This window comes from Paroedura picta, chromosome 13 (assembly GCF_049243985.1).
Source record: "Paroedura picta isolate Pp20150507F chromosome 13, Ppicta_v3.0, whole genome shotgun sequence".
Classification (NCBI taxonomy): Eukaryota; Metazoa; Chordata; class Lepidosauria; order Squamata; family Gekkonidae; genus Paroedura; species Paroedura picta.
In genome coordinates, this window is record NC_135381.1 from 27930146 (window position 1) to 27953360 (window position 23215).

At 40.8% G+C, this 23215-nt stretch overlaps 1 protein-coding gene and 1 pseudogene across 6 annotated transcripts in view; one reads left to right on the top strand and one right to left on the bottom strand.

Annotated features, from left to right (window-relative positions):
* Nucleotides 1–23215, bottom strand: part of THOC2 (THO complex subunit 2) — a 68466-nt gene that overhangs the window by 40268 nt on the left and 4983 nt on the right. For 4 of the 6 annotated variants that reach the window (XR_013226164.1, XR_013226163.1, XM_077307659.1 and 1 more), the window contains exons 2-14: nt 20688–20746; nt 19041–19132; nt 17796–17847; nt 12709–12779; nt 10913–11034; nt 10406–10539; nt 9905–10071; nt 8735–8827; nt 6172–6327; nt 4906–5078; nt 3380–3575; nt 2283–2426; nt 1510–1551 (exon numbers count right to left, since the gene is read on the bottom strand). Coding sequence is in view for 4 of the 6 variants with exons in the window: in XM_077307659.1 (XP_077163774.1) it covers nt 1510–1551; nt 2283–2426; nt 3380–3575; nt 4906–5078; nt 6172–6327; nt 8735–8827; nt 9905–10071; nt 10406–10539; nt 10913–11034; nt 12709–12779; nt 17796–17847; nt 19041–19132; nt 20688–20746 (1501 nt within the window). In the remaining 2 variants the exon portion in view is untranslated. The remainder of the gene's footprint in view (nt 1–1509; nt 1552–2282; nt 2427–3379; nt 3576–4905; nt 5079–6171; nt 6328–8734; nt 8828–9904; nt 10072–10405; nt 10540–10912; nt 11035–12708; nt 12780–17795; nt 17848–19040; nt 19133–20687; nt 20747–23215) is intronic. The other 2 variants (XM_077307662.1, XM_077307660.1) reach the window with 1 other exon arrangement.
* LOC143822477 (small ribosomal subunit protein uS14 pseudogene) lies at nt 14897–15091 on the top strand (annotated as a pseudogene).

Consider the following 23215-nt stretch of genomic DNA (forward strand, 5'->3'; position numbering starts at 1 on the left):
GTTATTGATATGAAAACGTCATTAGCCACACACACAGCTTTGCTGAGCAACCGATATGCGCTACAGAAATAAGGGCGGCACTCTTGGTCCTGCCACACACACACACCCCTTGAGCCTGCTGTCCCTGAAGCTGCCTTCATAGCACCAGAGCACAGAGTGCCTCCTCTTTCCCCTTACCTCAAGCAGGCCTCAGCCTCTCAGCATGGGATTCCCCGTCTCCTCATCAACTAAATCTGGGGAAAGCTGGAATCGCACAAGGGAAAGAGAGAGGCCACCCTGCAGAGTCAGCAGTGGCTATGCTCTGTGATGGCTTTCCCCCCTCCTTTCCCTTCCTTCTATGGGGAAGTGTAAAAAACGGGCCACGGTGAAGCATGCATGGGTGGTGGCAGGAGAGGCAATGAGGTGACCCTCAGAGACTGGCTATTGCAGCAGGCAGGTAACAAGAGAGGAGACAGCTGCTAGGGCCCACGATGCCCCCCCCCCATGGAGAAAATTGCAAAAATTGGGGCCTGGTGCAGCCTTCATCAGTGGAAGCAGGACAGGTGGCTATATAAAATTTATTCTTCGGTTAATCTCTAAATATTTTTGGAGGAATTTAAACACACAAGTACACAACATTGTTCCAGGAAAGGAAAGTCTTAATCATGTACAACAGGAAGAAGGAGAGCGATCCCCCAGGGCCCTGCTGGGGTCCTTCCACAGCGAGGCCCAGTATGGATACTGCTTGCAAAGGGGAGGCAGGCCAGAGGCACCGGTTTCTTCTTTCCCCGCTCCTGGGCTTCTTTCTGTCCCTCCATTAGTAAGCAAGATGGGGCATGGCTAGCGTGCTCTCCCATTCACTCAGACAGATGGAGCTGGGCTCAACCTCAAGGGCAGCGGGAAGACACAATCACCAGAAGAGCCGCCTGCAATTTGGTGGAGCCTGGCCAGGCACTTCGACATGGCTTGGGATGCAGACCTCTGCTTGCCCCTCCAGCTCCCTCGCTCACCCACAGCTGCCTTGCAAGACACCTGCCCCAAGACCTGTCCTCTTGTGAGGAGCCTGGAGACCCAGGAGGGAGCACAGTGCTCAGGCAGCCATGGCACCCTCCCTTTTCCAGAAAGCACTGGGTGATTCACGGCTGATGCATAAGATGTTTTCACATTAAATCTTCTGTGAAAATACAATTCTCACACCGTTTTTTGTTTCCATTTACTGTCCACCTTACTCAGTGGGACATTGCAGATTACATGTATGAGCAGTAGTTTTCAGTCCAATTACAAAATGTAACACCATTTGAATGTAACAACGAAGAACAATGCAGGTGACCTGTTGGTCCAGGACTACGTTTCTTGGCTCTTGGGACAGAAAGAGTAGAATTTCACAGAATCACTTTAGTGGGTTCCCAGCTTTCATGATACCTAGTCCAGCTTCAGGCTAGATTTTGGACAGAACTTTTGACAAATGGAGCAGTATAGGTATTATGCAAAAAAGTATAGATATTATGTAAGAATTTTAAAGTAGCTCACCTGTTTCTCTTTATCCTCTTGCTTGTTTCCGTCAGACTGGTACTACAGAAGCAAAAAAAAAAACAGTTCAAATATAATTGTTTCAGACCAAGGACACAACACAAAGAAGCAACTAAAACAAACAAGAAAGCAAAATTGTCAGGAAAATCTTTTTTTTTTTGGGTCCTCTCTGCTGTTTTAGAGAAAGCAAAGTACTAATCGAAGAGCAGTATCAGTTCTCTCCTTACTGTAGGCAAAGCCAGCAAATACTAACACTTGGTCATGTGTCTGGACACCATGACAGAGTTATTCCAACAAAGCTGTCTGAGGCTTAACCCCTAAAGGACAGAGGTCCTCTAGCTGGGTAGGAAAGGACCAGAAGAGGAAGCATGTCTCACCCGTATGGATCTGTTGCAGCTAGCAGTTACACACGCTGTTCAGAATTGGAGGGCAATCTTCAATGCCTCCCTTACTAAGGAGGCACAGATCACTAAGGCCACAAGAGTTTTTTATCTCATCAAGAGTTTTTTCATCTACGCCAGGGTAAAGCTACTAGCACTCTATCTGGCCCCAGAACACTCGTCCACAGTGATTGACACGATGGTCACCTCCAGGTTAGACTTCTGTAATTTGCTCTATGTAGGTCTACTCTTGACCCAGAAAATGCAGCTGGTCCAGAACACAGCAGCTAAGTTTAAAGTATTGGTTATGCAATCTAGGACGTGCATGCTTGAGGGACTATCTCGCCGAGGATGTCCCCAGAAGGGCATTGTGCTCTGCAAAGTTCAACTTACTGGTTGTACCCGGCCCCAAGGAAGCCCTGACTTCAGCCTGGTGGAATGAGTTGCCAGTTGAGACGTGGGGCCCAATGAGAGCTGATACACTTCTGAAGGCCTGCAAGCTGGAACTCTTCTGCCAGGCATATGGTTGAGACTAATCTAATGCACAAATTAACATTAGTTGGGGCCATCCTTCTCCTCCCCACCCCCCTTACCACTGGAAAATGATTTTAACTTCTCTTCTGGATTGAAAGAATACTCATCTGGGATTTTTAGCTGAAATTTTAATTTATTAATCTGAAATTGTTTTACATTTCTTTGTAACTTTTTATTGTTGTTAGCTCCTGTGACCCTGTCCCCAAAAATCAGATATAGACATGTGCTCAAATTTACGACCGTAAGGTCTCTGTAGTACTATATTAGATGTTTTTTTTAGCAAAACATACCATATTATGTGATCTGAAGAGATCAGTATCTGGCTCTAAACATTATGCCATTCTGCGTATTAAATTTGTATCTATAGCTCTATATTCTACTTCCTACTGAACAATTCTCTTCAGTGGTTATAACTGCTGTATAATTCAGAGATAAAGCCTTAAGGAGGGAATTCATCAAGTCGGGGAACCCTAACAGAGGAAAACATTTATTTTTCTCACTAGTTTACCAGCCCTTTCATGTAGGGCAGAGCTCCATAGTATGAAGCTGGCATGCAAATAAGAGCGCAAATGTGAAACACTAACATCCTGAAGCCATTCCAGTTAACTCCCTCGCCATAACCAGAACCAAGACTGAATAAGTCAACAATACTTCCCTAGTACAGGAGAAATCCCTCTCAGCATCTTGTTTGGTTAATGATTAACACCACTAGCATTTCAGCAGTTGCACCTATAAAAAGCATCCTGTTACCCAATGAATCAAAGCCTTGAAGAAAACTTTCCTGTATCCACCCTCTTGAGAGAGGGAAAAAAGCTGACTTCCCACAGGTTTTGCCCCTCTGCCACCATTCTGCATAATAAGTGATATATTAAAGTCTCCGTCACCCCACAGATTTCTGTAGGATACAGCAAGGACCATCACCACATTTTCTTTGCTCAATGATCTAGCTCACCAACCTCTTTCATGAAAGCTTTGCCAAGACGCACCACCTTCGCAAATAAAATGGGATCATGGGAAAGATGAGGCCCAAGGTAACAAAGCATGTTGAACACTTCCTTCCTTAAATCTTCAAAGCTTTCTACTTGTTTTGGTGCTTTCTTGTTTTGCAGAGGAGGAATTGGTGTTCCTTTAGCACCTTTGGGCACTCCAACTCTGGGAGAGAGAAAAGATAGAGGTTTTACAGTTTACATAGTACTTAAATTTAGCACACTTTAATGTCTTAAATGTAGCACATGTCAAAGTCTCAAACTACTTTAGTTTATAGGATTTGTATTTTGCCTACAATTCACAATCAGACAGAACAGGAATATTGCCTCTATTAATTCTGCTAAGCCATGTAAAAAAAATGAATGTACAGAAAAGGGTAGGAATTTAAACCACTATGGACCATGTATATTTATTTCTCTGCAACTGAGAAGCTACATGTGCAGCAGGCTTTCTCAACCAGGATTTGTGAAACCTTCAGGTTTCTTCACAGTCCTGAAAGGGTTTTCTAAATGGTGGAAGTTCATTTTTATGGCCATTTCTACCATTGAGAAACCCATAAACTGTTCTTCAGGCTTCGAGAAACCTCAGAAGTGACGTGATCATGCAGACTGTGGCTGGGAAGCATAGCTGTGCACACCCCTCCTCTCCCAACCCCCTCCAGGCCATTTTGGGAGGTGGGAGCAGGTGGACATAAGCATATTACCAATAATATTTTTAAAAAATTAAAATTAAAAATATATTAAAAAAATTAACTAACTCCCATCCATTCAAGAAACCCTTCCAGGACTGTCAAGAAACCCCAGGGTTTCACAAAAACATGGCTGAGAAAGCTTGATATATGGAAATTTTGACATGCCCGCCCCTCACAAAATGTTCAATGATTTGAGTGAAGACAGTGGGAAGGAAGTATGTTTCAGGGATTTCTCAAAGGTAAAAAAGTTGAGAAAGGCTGATGCACAGAATGCAATTTTAAGATCAAACAAAATTCAAATCAAGTGGAAATTCACATTTAAGTTGGGTTTTCCCCCCCAGAAGCATCACTGTTGATTAATTCTTCCCTACACTGTGTTAGGGCTACCAGAAAGTGAAACAAGTTTTGCTTTTGGGACATATGTGAGAAAACCAAGGACAAAGGCTGCTTTTTCCCTTAGCAGTATTATTCCTAAATTACACATCTTATAATATGCAGCCTCTGCACTGGGCTTTGCCTCCAGACCCCCACATTCAGGCACCACCCAGAACCTTTTAATCAAGAACTGGCAATGCCGAATGGTATGCAATCACATCTGCACCCTGGCTTTTTGAACAGTGTTGTATTTTTTTAGCCTTCTGTACAGCTGGAATGTTTGTAAACATTTAGTGAAGTATTCAGCACCCGAGACAATGACTAGTGAGGGCTCAAGTGAAGCCAGATCGATGAACAGTAAGTCTCCACGTAAGGCACACAGTAATTATCCTGTATAATCTCTCTACATGTAGTCACAGTTCACTTTACCTCCTGTAGAGAGGTTCAATCATCACATGAAGAAGCTGACAGAGAGCAACAGCAATAGGCTTGTGTGAAGCTGCATAGAATGGAGGCATTTGATCCATAATGCTCTGGGCATGTTGCCAATCGCCAATTTTTAACATTGCTTCTAATAAACCCAGTTTCTGGTTATCAAGTGGCTGAAAAAATGAAGTAAGGAAAAAACATTTTTAACAGAGGGATTGTCCCCCCCCCCCATATTTTGCATCATGGGTTTATGCCTAGCAAGTAGTAAGAAAGCACATTAAAAAATTAGGGTTTTCACTCTCTCAAAGATATGTTAGTTAAGTAACTGTATTAACTATATCTGCATATATTAGCATATGAATAAGCTCTATAACGCACTTTGGGGAATGGTAGAATTGCTGATTTGCACCTGCTGCCTGCTCACTTTACTGTGTTGGAAAAACAGAAAGCCAGCTCCAGCCATATTGCTTTTGAGGTGACCCCCCCCCCTCCAGAGAGGAGCCTGCTCCCAAAGGAGGGTAGACAATGGTTCTGAACATAACTGAAAAATTTCCAGCAGTGGTTGAAATTGTTGGAATATGCAAGATGTGTAGTGTGCATAGTTCAAACGAATATGAAGAATGTCCTACAGGGAGTATCAGAGGAGATGAGTATTTAGCATAGTAGGAATGGGAATTTCCTGATCTTCAAATAATCTCCAGCATCCTGATTTGCTAAAAGAACTGAAAAAGAAAATTATCCTGTTCTTTGATACTTGTAACACTCAAAATGTGGACTGATGTTGAATTGAAATCTTCTAAAGCATACATCAGACATTATCAACTTATCCATATCCAGAAGGGAATATTTAATTTTTCAAATTAAATATATAAGATTGGATCCTACCAGCTTTTCCACCAAAAAGAGGGAGGGGTGACCATTCAATTATATACCTCACTGCAGTATCCCATCCCATATGATTTTATTTCTACTTAATCACTATGATGCCCATAAGGTCAATAGGATACCCCACTCCCTCTTAGCAGAAATTGGATCTGATCATTAGTACTTAACTTGCTGGCTTTCTGTTGAATAAGGCTAGTATACCGGTAGACTTTCCCAACGGAATCTCCCCTTTTTTGATCCAAATGAAATTTTTATTGAACTGCACAGCTATACAAGGGCCTGCATAACTAAAGCATTTCGATTTCTCTAGTCTGCCTGACAGAAGCATCTCAGATCTGGTTTATGATTCCAAATAGTGACCTGTCTAGATTCAAGATGTACCTTTTCCGTCTTCTCCTCTTCTTTCTCTTTTTCTTTCTCCTTCTCCTCAGACTTTTCAGAAGACAATACAACCATTGTAAGTTTCCTTACAATTTGCTTTGCTTCTCCAATTTCTCGTTTGTGTTCCTCAAGGATAGTATTGTCTGTTGGAAGGAGCTACAAAAATGTTTGGAGATTATATGTTAGTTAACCTACAAATGCATTTTTTTCTAGAGGTCATTGCTTATAACAGATGCTCACAGTTAGTATCTAAAATAGAAGCTGAAGGCTCATGAGCAATCACATGGAGAAATATATTGGAAATATTTTCCCTCTAAGACAGTGGTTCTCAACCTTCCTAATGCTGCGACCCTTTAATACAGTTCCTCATGTTGTGATGACCCCCCGACCATAAAATTATGCAAGTGTTCTTTCAAAGAAATTAAACCAAAACTGACCAATGGCATGAAGATCCATTGTTCATTGTTCATGAATGTATATACATTGATTTTTTTCCAGGGTTTCTCAGTTCAGTTCTGTCTCTTGTCCCACCATGCCGATCTCGCATTGTTGCCAGGCAATGATGTCACTCTGAGCATTTCACAGGAGGGGCTCAAGCTCTTCCTCCCACTTGGCCTCAACCAAATGCCTAGTGGAAGAGCTCCATCTTGCAGGGCCTGCTGAACTATATTAGTTCTGTCAGGGCCCTTAGGTCTTCCAAGAGTTCCTTCCACCAGATAGGGGCCAGGACCAAAAAGGCTTTGCCCCGAGTTGAGATCAGGCAAGCTTCCTGCGGGCCAGAGACCACCAACCTATTAGAATTCGCAGAGCAAAGAGCTCTGCAAGGAGTATATGGAGTTAGAGAATTCCTCAGATACACTAGGCCCAGACTGCAAATGGCCTTAAAGGTCAAAACCAGGACTTTGAACTTGATATAGAATTCAACTAGCCACCAATGCAGCTGCCTCAGCATGGCTGAATATGGGCGTTCCAGCAAAGACGTTTTATTCACTAATGTATCCACTTAAATACAAGCAATTTGAAACTCATAGCAGCTTCAATCTGCAGAAAAAAATTTGCTCAATGAGTCATAATGCCATGTTTTAAAGTCTTTTTAAAGTCTTCCTTAATAAATGAAATTATGATATTCAATAAAGCTTCTTGCCCTACTCATGAAACAGCAAATAGCTCAACAACTGGGGAAATTTACTGGCTGTGGTAATTAACATTTTGCTTCCAATTAATGAAAACTTTGCTTATTTCATAGGGCAAATATTGCTAATTTTATTATTCTGACAGGTCGATTAAATCACACCACTGAAATTAATGTACCACAATTAAAACAACCAACTTGTCAGGTTCATGGAGTTCTCAACTTTCACATTTTGGTGGCAGTTTTTTAATATTCCCAAATCAAGAATTTGCCTGCGATATGATTGCATGAATTTTGTTTCCCCATCTGCTTATTCACTGGCCCATGTGATTGCTGATGTAAAACTCTTTGAGAAACTCGTTTGGAAACAAGGGGACAAGCCTAGTTGTAGAAAGTAACTCCCTTCCTTGACCTCTTTACATTCCAACTTATAGGAATATGATAGCAAATTGTTCATATTAAGTGTATTGACAGTGTTATTCAGGGTGTATTAACACCCTGCCTTACCATACAGGAATACAAAGACGGTGTTGTCTGGATGCTAACAGTGCAATCTTGAGAAGATTTTTAAGCCAACTGAAAACTATGTGCTTGAAACAATGCAACTCTGCCTAGGATTGCACTGTGAGTAATGGAACACTATTCAACTAAAAGAATCCCAAATCAATAAAACAGCATCAGAATCAAACAGAGGCAATCTGACCTATCATGCATTAAAAGCACAGGAACATAAAATAGCTTCAATCAGGCATCCAAAGATCAGTGTAGTGATAATAGTGGATGCCAAAGGAACATTTCTAAGGAAGGCACACAAACATGGTGCCATCACAGAAAAGGTCCCATCTCAAACCACTACTTAGTCTCTGATTATGGACGGCTCCAGAGAAGGGCTTAAAGGGTAATAAGAGAATAGGCAGATTGACATGGGAAAACTCAATCCTTTAGATCAGGTGTAGTCAACCTGTGGTTCTCCAGATGCTGGCAGGGGGCTCATGGGAATTGTAGTCCATGAATATTTGGAGGACTACAGGTTGACTACCCCTGCTTTAGATATTTGGCTTGCAAGCAGCATCAAACTTTGAATTAAAAAATAATGTGAGTTTTAATCATGCCTGGAATCAAGTAGAAATGACCAGAGCTGTTTTAAAACCAAAGAGATATATTTTATACAGTTAATTCACCAGCAAGGCTGCCTCTGTCCCACTCCTATATGGGTCACAAGTGGTGCATTACTTCTACTGGGGAAAGGCACTTAGTCACAAGCAAATGGTCCAGTCCCTCATTTTCCCACAGCCTTACAGTAACCTACTTCATGTTATATATAAACCCGGTCAACATTTTCTTAAATGTAGTTAGTATGAGAATGCCTGAACTAAATAGAGGCAAAAGCCTGGCATAACTGACGGCATCGATTTGCTTTTAACAACTTACATGAACATAAAGGTCTTCCAAATCTATTAGATTATGTTGCAAAAGAACTGCAGCAACTCTGTATAAAGACACTGGAGTCTCTCCGTTTGGCTCCTAAGAGAACAGTACAATTTTCAGAAAAGGCAATTTGCTATATTATAGAATATTAGGCAAATGCCTCAATTTTGAAAAACATACAAAAAAGTTGAAATGATAGAGACAAAAAACCAAACAAAGCTCTTACAATGATATAGCCAATTAAATTATTAATAATTATATTTAAACATTTTCCCATAGGGCAATTCCAATTAAATTTTTTAAATTGTTTGCATACTTCCCAATCAAATTTGTACAACTTTTCTACTTATGTATATGTGGAAGAATTCTACAGGGAAGAACCAGAATGACATTGCAAAGAGGAGACTATATTTTATAGTTTTTAATCTCTTCCACCCCTTGTTCCATGGGTTCAGCAACTGACAGCTGCCCTTGAGTATTGGAATTATTTGGTTTGAGCAGAGAAGTTAAAGGGTCGCATGTCCAGTCCTGCCAAAGGAGGTGTGCGTAATGAGGATTCCGCTTACCTGTAACCGTTGTTCATTGACATCTTGTGAGCAGACACACATCAGGACTGCACAAGTGCAGGCCAGTCATGGAAGTCTTTTCTAGCTTAAGTACCAAAAGGGGGCACTACTGCTCCAACACGGTCACATGCGCAGTTTCCCACTGGAACATACACGTGATATGGACGGAGTTACCCCTCAACCTCAGTTCCAAACTGTTGCCGAGAGCCAAAGCTGGAACATACCAGCCAAGACCGTCAAGACAACAGGCTCACAGCAGGGACGAGTGAGGGAATGTGCGTCTGCAAACAAGACGTCAATGAACGATGGTTACAGGTAAGTGAAACCCCATTTTCATTTTCCATCTTGTTGTGCAGCCCCACACTGGGACCTTCACGAGCTAATACCTGCGGAGGCAGGGTGAGCCCTTAGGAAAACAAGGACTGAAGCACCGCTCTCCCAAACTGAGAATCTCTCCTGTCTGGAGGTTGATGGCATAGCTCATTCTGTATGTTTACAGCAAACAAGACACATTTCATCATAATGAAATAACTAGTAACTAGAAAAGCTACTATAGCTTTTAAAGGTGCAAAATTCTGCAGTTTTAAGCTTCATATAGCTATATTACCTGATAGAACTTGAATTTGAATCCAAGGATATGACACAGTGTTTGTGGTTCACACATATACATGTAGGATTCTATCAAAGGTACAAAGAATTCATCATATTCTGGCCTAAATTCATAGACTTCTAAGATAATATCCAACACTCTGTTAGGATCCAGGTTAAAACATCCTATTAAAATGAAAACAGACAGAGTTAATTACCTTTGCTAAAGACAAGTAAACATATCAACTACTTGAAAAATTTTCATAATCTTCTACTGTGATTGTGAACTACAAATTAATAATAATCGATAAATGATATCGATAAATGTACAGGTTTGGGTTTTGAAACAGAAATAGAGAGGCCTTATTGGACTAAATACCAGAAGCTAGAAATGGGAGAGAAATCAGACTTCTATTAAGGTCAGTGATTAAAATTAATATACAAAAATATTAATATGTCCTTCGCAAATTAAAGGTAATACTAGAATTCAGACACATTTCTCATGACAAAAATGCCTTACCGATTAATGATTTGATATTTTCTAGGATCAGTTCACTAGTGATATTTCCAGATAAATCTTGACCCAGTTCAGCAATCAACTTTGCATAACCTTCATTCTCTTCTCTTAGTAAATTGAATTTCTGTTGTTTATAACTACAGTTATATAAAAACAAAGACAACGTGCACATTTTTAAATTATGAAAAGTTAGCACTTGCTTCAAAACTGATAATCTCTACATCAACTTACTAGGAGTCTCTTGCATTATGCCTAAGCAAAGGTGAGACTTGCCCTTCTTTTCAAGTGCTGATTTAGTTTTTATAATGAGTTTAAGTAATTAATATAACTGCTTCAACTACTCAACTATAATAAACCAGCAACATTTATGTAACATGTCTTGCTCAAACTACAATATATCTAATGTTAAATAAACCAAAAATCATTAACAATGTAAAAATTCACTATTTGGCCCATTAAAATATGCCACAGAAACTAAATTGACTACAATGGATTTTATTTTGTACTTACAAAAGTTTTGTTTTGATTTTCACAGATTTCTGATTGAATTGTTGAGACTGCTTGATAAGCCCTAATGATTCTAATGTTTCTGGGTCCAGCCGCTCTTTCAATATAGTGTCTGAAACTAAGTACTAGGTGAGAAAAAAAAAGGAATGTTATTTCTGGCAGCATCTCACTAACAAAAAAGGCAGAGTCTAAATTAAAGAAACTTGAGTTCTCCTCAAAGTTGCATAACAGGTCAGGGATGAGATTCTTCAGATTATATGCCAGGAGGCACTCAAATTTATCAATATACTTTATTTGTTTAAGAATTTACTATATAGAAAACTAAATGTGTGGGAGAAGTATTAGACTAAAGAAGCCCTAAAGCCAAAGCCTAAAGCCATTTTCAGATCGGACAGGACCCAAGACAACCCATAATGTTTGGGAAATTTCATAAACCCCTTCCCTTGTCAGGTGCTTTTGGCAGTGAATCATAGGTTTAGCTTGGAATTAACATAAGTTAACAGAAGGGTACCCAGCTTGGCCTGACATGCAAATTTTCAAGAAACTGTATAGGACAGGGGTAGTCAACCTGTGGTCCTCCAGATGTTCATGGACTACAATTCCCATGAGCCCCTGCCAGTAAATGGTGGCAGGGGCTCATGGGAACTGTAGTCCATGAACATCTGGAGGACCACAGGTTGACTACCCCTGGTATAGGACATTGGTGGTGAACCTATGGCATGCATGCCAGAGGTGGAACTCAGAGCCCTCTCTATGGGCACGCATGCTGTTGTCCCGGCACAGAGTTTGCTGAGTCAGCCTGCACGAGGTCTGGCTTCCCGGTGCCCAGAGGATGAGGAGTACTCCTCCCATGTGTTCCCTAGCCCGGGAAGCAATTAGTTAGCTCGGGTCAGTCAGCTGGGATGGTGTCTGCAAGCGTTGGTAGGAACAGGAAGGCTGCACCAAACAGAGACAGGGGAGATCAGAGGCGGGCTAGAGACGCCACATACTGCTATCCACACATACACACAAGTCCAGCTTCGCCGCCTCCCCTCAATGAAACGGAGGTGTAGAAGGAAGGGGGGGGGGGATGGGAAAAGTGCAAAAAAAAAAAGGACAGGGAACAAAGCCTAAAAATAAACTGCCCAACAACAAAGGGGCAACATGTGGAGAAAGAGAGGGGAAAAGGGTCATAAGGGGGGAACAAAAGAAGGAGAATAAGCAAAAAGGACAAAGGGAATAAACCCAAAAAAATTTAAGGGGGGGAGGGAGAATAGACCAGAGGAATCAAATGGTGGCAAACAAAATCTAACTTCGACTTCCATTGCAAGCTCTGTTTCTGTGTTTTCCTTTTAAGACAAAAAGATGTTAATGTATAAGGTGTTTTTTATGAACTAAAACCTCAGTATTTAGGTTAAATTGCTGTATTGGCACTTCATGATAAATAACTGGGTTTTGGGTAGCAGTTTGGGCACTCAATCTTTAAAAGGTTCACTATCTCTGGGAGATAGAAACATTCAGTTTTGTAGGTACCACCAAAAGCTTATATGCAGACTGAGCTTCAAGAGGTTGGGAGGAGGTTATCTTTCCACTGATACAGTAGTAGTACTAAGCACAAATGGACAATGTAGTCCATTTAATAAGAATGAAATTCAGCATGAACACATTAAATGTGAACTGTGAAACAAAAAAGTAACCAACAAAATGGGAGCAACAATTCAAAGCATATCAAATATGCATATCAATTCAATTCAACAATTCAAAGCATATCAAATTGTCCTGTTTTTAAAATTCAGGGCAGGGAGGGAAGTAGAACTTACCAAGCATGCTAACACCAGCTGCATGAATTGATCTCTCTTGTTTTTTTCTTCTAAACAACAAGTTTCAATATCTATCCAAAGGAAAACAAACGAGAAAAAAATGTGGCATGACATCACAGTAGTGTTTCCCTAATTTTCAGCCTTCCATTCTGTGAAAAAAACAATCACTTCTCTGTTTAGGAAAAATATGCATGGTTTGGGTGCATACTAGCATACTTTTTCATCCGATTCTCCTTAAACATACCAAAGAATAACATATTTCTACATTCACAGCATACCATGAGGCTGGCTAAAACTTCCTTGCATTTTCCATATAATTCAGGATTCTATGGACCAATGAAGCCACTATTTAGTATCCTGGATGACAAGGATATCACAAAAGTACAGTACGCTAGTTCAGACATCACAAGAAAAATTTGCCATGAAGACTTCACAAAATTTAATAATCCCACTGGAAAATGTTAGTGAGCTGAAAACTATCTTCCTTAATAGCCAATAACAGTTTGAAGATTGTCAACAGTTGCCCTCAAATTGAGAATCGTGGGAATTATATTTCTGTAAACTACTGCAGTGTCAGTGTTACAGATTAAATTATTTCCTCTGAATTGTTCATCTTCACTGTCCACTATATTAGCGATCCCCAACCTGTGGGCCGCGGACCACATGTGGTCCTTCGACTAATTGGAGGTGGGCCCCGAAGGACGCCCCCGGCCCTTTACTTCATCTCCCCCCCGGCCCTTTACAACACACTTCGGGTGTCATTGTCTCCCATCACTCCCAGATGGGACTACCTCGTTGCAGAGAAACAAGCTCAGGGTTCCCATTGATCTGTCATTGTCATGAGTTAAAATTTCCATGAAAATAAAATGCTCCTTATGTTGTGGCGTGTCTGTATCTTATTTTGAAGGGATGTTTAAACATTACCATAGCGATCAGAGAGCGTTAGGGCAGTGCTAGAGAGTAGAGGAGTAAACTACCCCCCCACCGGGCCTCAGTAAAAGGCGTTGAGTGGTCTCCGGTGAGTGGTACCCGGCGTTGAGTGGTCCCCGGTGATAACAAGGTTGGGGACCACTGCACTATATGACACCATATATTCTAGGCCATGTAAGATGATCCCACATTCCCTTGGAACAGCAGAGGACCACATTAGCTTCTTACTGGCAGATATAAATCCATCCATTACATCCATGTTTGCCTCCTTCATTCTATCATCAATTAAGCTAAGGAAACGATTTGGGCATGTTAACTATTAAAGAAGATATGTCTGTATTTTACTCCTTTTACGACTAAGCATACTTTGTATTTTTATAACAGCAATTTTATTTCCGTATTTTTATATTGCATTTTACTGTAATAATTTGTACATTTGTATATTGTATGAAAGAGCCTCTTGTGGCACAGAGTGGTAAGGTAGCAGACATGCAGTCTGAAAGCTCTGCCCATGAGGGTGGGAGTTCAATCCCAGCAGCTGGCTCAAGGTTGACTCAGCCTTCCATTCTTCCGAGGTCGGTAAAATGAGTACCCAGCTTGCTGGGGGGGGGGGGTAAATGGTAATGACTGGGGAAGGCACTGGCAAACCACCCCATATTTAGTCTGCCATGAAAACACTAGAGGGCGTGACCCGGTGGTTGTACAGAGGATACCTTTACCTTATATTGTATGAAGTTGAGGCCTGCGGCTGTAACACTAGTAAATTATATGCAATTTAATTTCTCAGAATTGAGTATCTGGATGGCGATCATCTCCCTTTAGAAATAATTCCTTTGGTCCCAGTAAAGCTAATTATCCATTCCCAGAGCCCTTGCAGTTTAGGCAAACCTTTGCACTGGACCCTAACTATACAGATGAAAGCTGAAGAATTAAGAACCCATCCAAAAGAAGTTTAAAGGTTTTGGCTCCACTTGTACTATGCCTCAAATCTTTAAAATGTTTTAAAGGATTTGATAGATTTATTTCAACATCTGATTTTTGACTAAAAATTCTTTTGCTGTCACATCATAAAAACTTGTGGTTTGATGCAGACTGTAGAGCAGAGGTTCTCAACTGACGTAACACCCTAACCCCAACTGTGACAGCGGTGGAGGCAGCGCGCGCGCACACAGGCGCAAGCACAGACACACAACAATCGGGAGCCACTCTCTGCAGCTGTGCGCTCTCTCTTGCTCCCTTTCCCTCAGAGCAGACACCACCACGATGGGCCATCAGCAGCTCTACTGGAGCCACTCGGGAAAGTTCAGTCAGGGCTTGCACTCCTTCCGAGTGTGCTCCAACCGCCATGGACTGATCTCCAAGTACAGCCTCAAAATGTGCCGCCAGAATGCCAAGGACATCAGCTTCATCTGACTGTTCCTTCCTGACTAGCTGCTGGCCGGCTAGCCGCCCAGAGCACCATGACAGACCGCAGACGATGCCCGGGAGATCCCCCCTCCCCCGCCCACCACATGCTTTCAATAAAGGGCCTGGCTGGCCACTTCCTCCCTTCCATAAAAAAAAAAAAAAAAACATCTGGAGGCGACATGGAGGCCAGTTCAATGGCTCCACCGTCACCACCTGCCTCCACCGCTTGCCTCCACCTGCTACTGCCATTGGCCACCACCACCACCTCCGCCGTCTACCACCTCTGGCCGCTGCGCCGGCTACCAACCTGGTGACCCTGCGGAAGAGGCCAGACAACCCCAATTGGGGTCACGATGCCAAGGGTGAGAACTACTGCTGTAGATCATTCAAGTGTGCAATACAGTTTAAAATCTATAACTCAAAGAACAAGCTACACTATCTGCTTCTTCTGAAATCAGAATATAAACATCACTAAACAAAGAAAAAAGGCCCTGTGGCTGGAACATAGTCATTTAATTTGGGACACTAATTAGAAAGATAGTAAACACTTTTGAAGTATAGCAGAAAAAATTAATTCTAGGCCTGTGGTTTCATATCACATTTCTGCCAATTGACATTTTAGAACTGTTTAATGATTCAACAGCGGATGAATGGGCCTCCAGCCAGATTCCTATCCCCACTATTCCGCATAGTTAACATCCTCTTAGACCCAGGCAAAATATGGAAAGACTTGTTGGAGTATTTTAATTGTTCTGAAAATTTTAAATGATAAATGTTTACAACGTTGAATTTCACTGTATGGGTTTTTAATACTTAAATTGTTATAAGCGACCCCAAGGCTACTTGGAGAAGGGCAGCCTCTAACATAAAACTTAATCAAAGAAATAAAATGCTCAACTGGCTATATTCTGTCAACAATGCATGGCCTCCAGTCTCAAATGAAGAAGTCAGAACAATACAAAGGAATTCAGGTAAAGATCCTGGTCCTGACATGGTCCCACATGAATTATTTAAATCAAACCCAACTTGGTGGGCAGAAGTTTTGGCATTAATTTTTACACAAATTACATGCATAATTTGTATAATAGTGTCATACTAACATGAAGGGCGCCAAAACAATAGCCAATTGGATATTAGCTGTGATGCATTCACAAGTCATTTTGCAGGCAAAATCTTGACTGTCCACCACCACCTCCCTCCAACTTTGGACACAGAAAATGAACTAGAGGCCCCTTGGCCATCCTTGGAGAGAACACTGAGTTACTTCAGACAACTCTCATTAGCTGAAGTGGACAGGTTGCTAACAGCAACGAGACCAACCACTTGCACACTAGACCCATGCCCATCATGGCTCCTAAAAACAACAGACTTAAGAATTGGGATTCCCCCTCCGGGAAATAATCAACCTCTCCCTCTCAGTGGGAGAAATCCTGGAAGGACTAAAAGAAGCAGTGAAATGCCCGTTGCTCAAAAAGCCATCCCTGGACCCGTAGGTTCCTGAAAACTACCGCCCTGTCCAGCATTTAACATTTCTGGGGAATTTAGCTGAAGGTGTTGTGGTAGACTTCTGGAGGAAACTTCAGCTCTTACTCATTTCAGTTGGGTTTCCAGCCTGGAATTTATTCAACCTTTGTAGACGTCATTCCCCTACCAGTTCGTATCTCAATGTATTTTTGTGATCCCTTGTGCAAGCACCGGGTCATGTCTGATCCTTGGGGTGATGCCCTCTAGCGTTTTCATGGCAGACTCAATATGGGGTGGTTTGCCAGTGCCTTCCCCAGTCATCACCGTTTACCCCCCAGCAAGCTGGGTACTCATTTTACCAACCTCAGATGGATGGAAGGCTGAGTCAACCTTGAGCCGGCTGCTGGGATTGAACTCCCAATGAACTTGAGCCTCATGGGCAGAGCTTCAGATTGCATGTCTGCAGCCTTAACACTCTGCGCCACAAGAGGCTCATATCCTAAAAATAGACATGCATTTATGTTGCCACATCTTAATGTTTTACCATCTTCATTCTTGTCAGGTAAATATTCCATATTCAGAGAGAACATATAATCTATACACCACATACTTTTAAGATGCTCTGATTTTTAAAACTTAGGTAGGAGCCGATCCCCTTTTTAAGGATTCTGCTTCTCCAATTGCTGAGATTTCTAGGCTATTGAGCAATGAAGATGGATGAGTTACATATAAGGTCACTTGCTTTTTGGACACCATTCTAGAAATATGCAAACATTTTAAAGCAACTTTAAACCCTATCATTATGTGGTTAGCATCTGGAGGACCACAGGCTGACTACCCTTGGTTTATATGATTGCCCAAGCCTGACATATTATTTTATGCCAGTCTGACCATTCCATGGTAAAAACTGATTTGGCAGAATTATTAATTCAATAAACATACATTTCACATGAAATTAAAAAAAAAATACTAATCTCAAGTGTTATTCAGTTGCATGATTACAAGCTTTTTACCTGTAAACAAAAGTTAAGAGAAATAGAAACCTTAAAAACATAAAATTTCTGTACAATGTACTGATGTAAATAAAATGCTTGGCTTCTAAAAATCAATGAATTAAAATTTGCGGAACTCAAACTAGTAGGCTAAGCAATATTATTTGAAGAGCAGTATGGATTACTAAGGTAAGATCTTCAGGAAGAGTCCTTTCAAACACCAGGCCTATTCTGGGGTATCTTCCATGTGGATGGTTGCTAAGAAGATATGAATGAAAGCAAAGAGGATCTTACCTAATATGCAGAAGACATCAGCTAGAATGGAGGGCACATCATCCTGAAATTCCTAAAATAACAGAAGTTGCCAGATCAGTACAACTTTTCTGCAACAGTTGACATAAAGCAGTACTCATGTTAGATAGCACAAAGTGGTTTTACCCTTCAAGTAGAGCCAAGTTACTTTTGCAGTATAATCTAGAGCAGTGGTTCTCAACTTGGGGGTCGGGACCCCTTTGGGGGTCAAACAATCCTTTCATAGGGGTCGCAGCAGGGCAAGCAGCTTGGACAGGGGGGGCGCTGCCACTGTTGCCACTCCTCCTGCAGGTGCCTGTGCTCAGCCACCAGCTGCTCCAGCAGCGCCTCCATGGCAGCACAGTGCCCTGCCAGGCGCTCCAGGTGGCGGTGCAGCTCGGCCGCCTCAGGCAGTGGTGCATCTCCTGCAGCTGTGTACCCAGCGTCTCCAGGCATGCCCACTCGCCATGCAGTGCGTCCCACTGCAGTGCTGCCCCCCAGCAGAAAAAAAAACAATTATATACAATCAAGAACAATGGATCTTTAAGCCATTGGTCAGTTTTGGTTTAATTTCTGTGAAAGAACATGTGCATAATTTTATGGTTGGGTTCACCACAACATGAGGAATTGTATTAAAGGGTTGTGGCATTAGGAGGGTTGAGAACCACTGATCTAGAGGTTACCAAGTATAATCCATTATACAACTTGGAATCAACTATATGAAGCTACTCCTTAGCCAGTGTTTTGCTTGCATTTTTTCCTAACTGTAATTTTAGTACTACTGCATTGTTTATTGGATTTCTTATGCTTACTAATTGTTTTTATACTTTGTAATAATCTGCCTAGATTTTCAGGAAAAAATATGGGCTGTATAATAAGCAATGAAAAACATAAATAAACTGACAAATCCCCTTTAAAGGAACTAAGCACAGCAACCTAGTGATTATAGTTATAAAAAATTAGTAATAGTTTTAGTAATTTCTCTAGCTAAAGTGACTTCCGTGTATACATGAATCAGAAACTGCTCCCGATTTAACAAACTAGAATAGTACAATTCTAACATTCAAACCACCCACACAGAACATTCTGTCACACTGCTGCAGAGAAGCTGATCAACAATTTGTTCAATTTCATTAGTAAAATTAAAAGCAGTCTCTGAACACTGGAAATGGCAATTGCTCATCCAATAAGTTCACCAAACAATGTTAAATACTGTATGTTTAAACAACATTACAAATATATACTTACTATAATGTCACTGAGAACATTTGATGCTTGATCATGTTTTAGGTTTCCCTTCACAACATGGTAAGCAAGTTCATACAGAACCTGCTGAATACCTGTAGAACATGATAAAAATGCCCTAAAATTATATCAACCATGATGAAAAAGGGAATATTTTTAATGTATTTATACAAAGAAAACATTTTACCTTTATCTCACTATTTTTTCAAAAAATCTAATTTCCATCTCATTTCATATTTACTTATCTAACCAAACATTTTCATGAACTGTATACTTATAAGAATTGTGACTTAAAAAACCCAGCAATTACATCTGATATGAAGTTTTGCTGCTATTTTTTAAATAAGTTGTGTATCTATCTCTGAAAATGCAACCCAGACTCCTGTTATGATTCTTCACGCTGTAATTAATTTAACTCATTCAAAACATATAATTCTGTGCTCACAGGCTACACCAAAATGGAAGCGTTTGGCAGCAGGTGACGTGGAAACAGCATCCCAAAGCCGGAGTCTTGTGCTGTTCGCTGCTGCTGTCACCTTCACCCCTTTGTCTCTATTCCTTGCATAGGTCCAGAAATCAACGCATAAAGGCATAAAGGTTGTTAAGAAAGAAAGCCATACAAAGGGCTGCATTCCATGTGAGAAAAAGGGCCCAGGTGGAAGACCTGGTCACTATTGTCCCTTCGGAGAATATACTTCAAAATTCTACCCCTGGAGAGATCTCCCATTTATACATGCCATCCTACGCTTTTATCACCACAGGAGGAAGAAAACAAATTAAATAGACTCAGCGTATATTTGACCATGGAACTACTCAACTCACAAATAAAAGAGCCAATCTAATTCTTGATTTTCCAAGTGAAATACTGCCAATTGTTACTTGACCAGATCCTGAGAAGTCTAATGCAGGCTTTCTTAACCAGGATTTCATGAAACTCTAGGGTTTCTTGATGGCCCTGGAAGGGTTTCCCAAAGAGGTGGCAGTCAATTAATTTGGTATATATTTTTTTAATTTATTAAATATTTATCAGTGGTATGACCATATATGGTCTTGTCAAACTACCTCCCCATGACCAATGATGGGCCTGGAGGGGGGTGGGGAGGGGAGGGGCCTCAGGTGGGCATGTATACAGCTGTGCTTCCCAACCTTATTTATTTAACCTTATTTATATATCACCCTCACAGCAACATCTCAAATGTTTTGCATAATCACGCCACTTCTGGGTTTCTTGAAGCATGAAGAACGTTTCAGGAGTTTCACAACAGTAAAAAAGTTCAAAAAGGCTGGCCCAAAGAAATTACTCTCCCATTATATAAAGTTTCCTTCCTGAACAAATCAAAACATTCTATAAGGATCATCAACTGCTACCTTCAGGCAAGCCCAAGGGCTTTCATATACCCAATGGGATTGTTTACTTTCTTCCTCTGAATAACAGACTCTCCTATAATGACAAACTGCTTTTCATTTCAAATGTAACTGGCCTCACAGACAGACACACTACTGGGAGAGCTGCTGGCACAGAAACACACCCAAAGGTACCTTAGCACCTGGAATCAGTCTGGAACAGATGTTCTAGCAACTGTGATCAAAATCAATACTGCTCTAAAGGTAATGAAACACTTCTTTAACAGACACACAAAGCCTACTTACCTCTCCAAGTCACATTATCATGGCTTTTATTTTCAGAGAGAGAACGACATAACTGCAAACTGAAATTAAGTGGAAAAAGCAATATTTAGCATTTCATTAACTATAACTGGAGATGAACTTTACATTCCAAAATAAGTTACTTTTTATGTAAATAGTCACATTAGTTGCGTATCCTTATAAACTTAAATTGTCAGGACACATATGCAGCCTAAACACTAAACTGGAAACAATGTTCACGTTTGTTTCCCGCAAGTCAATCAAAAATATTTTGAATGTTTGTTCTATTTCTTATACTTAGTGTTCATTCCTTATTAAACAGGTTAAGAATATACTGCTGATTAACTTGCTTTTATGTTGAATAAAGAAGAATCTCCTTTACAAATATGGCATTTCTTATTTTAGGAAAGCCAATGACATTGCCAGACCTTACCAAGATTCTTCACCATCTAGTCATTCACAAAACATGAATAAAAATGGTTCATGCAGAACTCCCATCACCTTGGTGGCCCTTATACAGGCAGGAAGGCAAGATATAAATAAAATAAATAACTGTCCAGAAATACGGATGATTTTCACAACCCATTATATTGTATTGAAGATTCACACTAACAGAGAAGGACCAGAGGCAAAAAGGTATTTATTTCTGTATTGAAGATTCATACTATCAGAGAAAGATCAGAGGCAGAGAGTAAGGTATTTAAAAATAAATAAAACAGAGGAATATCCAAAGTAGACAGAAACAAAAGTTATCCTTAATTTCTCAATGCAGAATTTTTGATAAGATGACATTCTTGAATGACTGGTTAATACAAGGAAAATTAAGATTGAACTCTATCCAAAATATTGCTTTTAGGCTGCATCTGGCCATTGGCAATGACTTTTTCAATACAAATGATCAGGCCCAACTACTCAATACTTCAAAGTCTGAGAAAGAGTGTTTGCACTCGAAAGCTCACGCCTTGAATAAATCTTTGTTGGTCTTAAAGGTGCCACTGGACTCTGATTTTGTTTTGTTGTACTTAATACTTGTTTAAGACAAGCTGTGGACAACTATGACCAAAGAAAGATTCTATAAACAACTTTCAAAAGATTTGAGTAATAAAATGAAAGGAGGGCCTTATAAACCAATAAAAACAAATTACCAATGCTTGTAGACTGTAAGAAAAGTTAAAGTTCAGTATGAGCATAGGCTAATGAGAAATGCTAAACAACAAAAAAGAGTTCTTTAGAGTTATGTTCAATGTAAGAAAAAGAGTAAGAGAGGACCATAGGGGGGACAAGAAAATGAAATACCTTTACTGGCGTATATAAAAAAGCAACAATAAAATTTAATCCATAAAAAGAGAGTAAGCCATCAAAATTCAGACTCAAGCAGTCAAGAGTTATTATGGAACGTGAATAGGGACAAATACAGAAACCTGGCAATAATTTTGGTCATCTAAGGGTGGCATTCTTGGAGACAGTAACTAGTTAACTCGGTGTTGTGAAAGCCATTACTTCTCATTGATGATCTGTGGCCAATGGACCAAGCCCTATGAAGAGAGGTTGAGGGACTTGGGAATGTTCAGCCTGGAGAAAAGGAGGTTGAGAGGGGACATGATAGCCCTCTTTAAGTATTTGAAAGGTTGTCACTTGGAGGACACGCAGTAATGGGTTTAAACTACAAGTACAACGATATAGGCTAGATATCAGGAAAAAGCTTTTCAGTCAGAGTAGTTCAGCAGTGGAATAGGCTGCCTAAGGAGGTGATGAGCTCCCCCTCACTGGAAGTGTTCAAGCAAAGGTTGGATACACACTTTTCTTGGATGCTTTAGGATGCTTAGGGCTAATCCTGCGTTGAGCAGGGGGTTGGACTAGATGGCCTGTATGGCCCCTTCCAACTCTATGATTCTATGATTCATTAATAGTTTCATGAGAGATTGAAAGAGCTTGGTCTGTTTAGCCTGGAGAAAAGAGGAATAGAGGTGATATGATAGCCAACTTCAATACTTAAAAGGGTTGCCACAGAGGATGGAGCAGAGTAGTTCTCTGTTGTGCCAGAAGGTAGGACCATAACCAATGGGATGAAAATAATTCAAAATAACTTTCAGCTAAACATCCCAAAGAAGTTCCTGACAGAGAGGTTCCTTAGTGGAACAGGCTTACTCTAGAGGTGGTGGGTTTTCTTTCCTTGGAAGTTTTTAAGCAGAGGCTAGATAGCCAGTGGATGGAGGTGGCTGGATGGAGTCACTGAAGCAGTCAGTGCGGGCTTAAATGGACTCTGGGGAATGTTAGAGGACAGGAAGGCCTGGAGGATCATTGGGGTCGCAATGGGTCGGATCCAACTTTGCAACTAACAACAAGATAGCCACCTCACAGTAATGCTGATTCTGTGAATTTAGGCAGATCGTAAGAAGGGATTGTGTCCATGCTTGGCTCTTGTAGACTTTTCTTGCATGCCCAGGGAAATGCCAATCACCACTTTGAGGTCAAGAGGCAAATTTCCTCCAGTTCAGACAGGCCATGGATTCAGAATGCAGCAGCCAGGG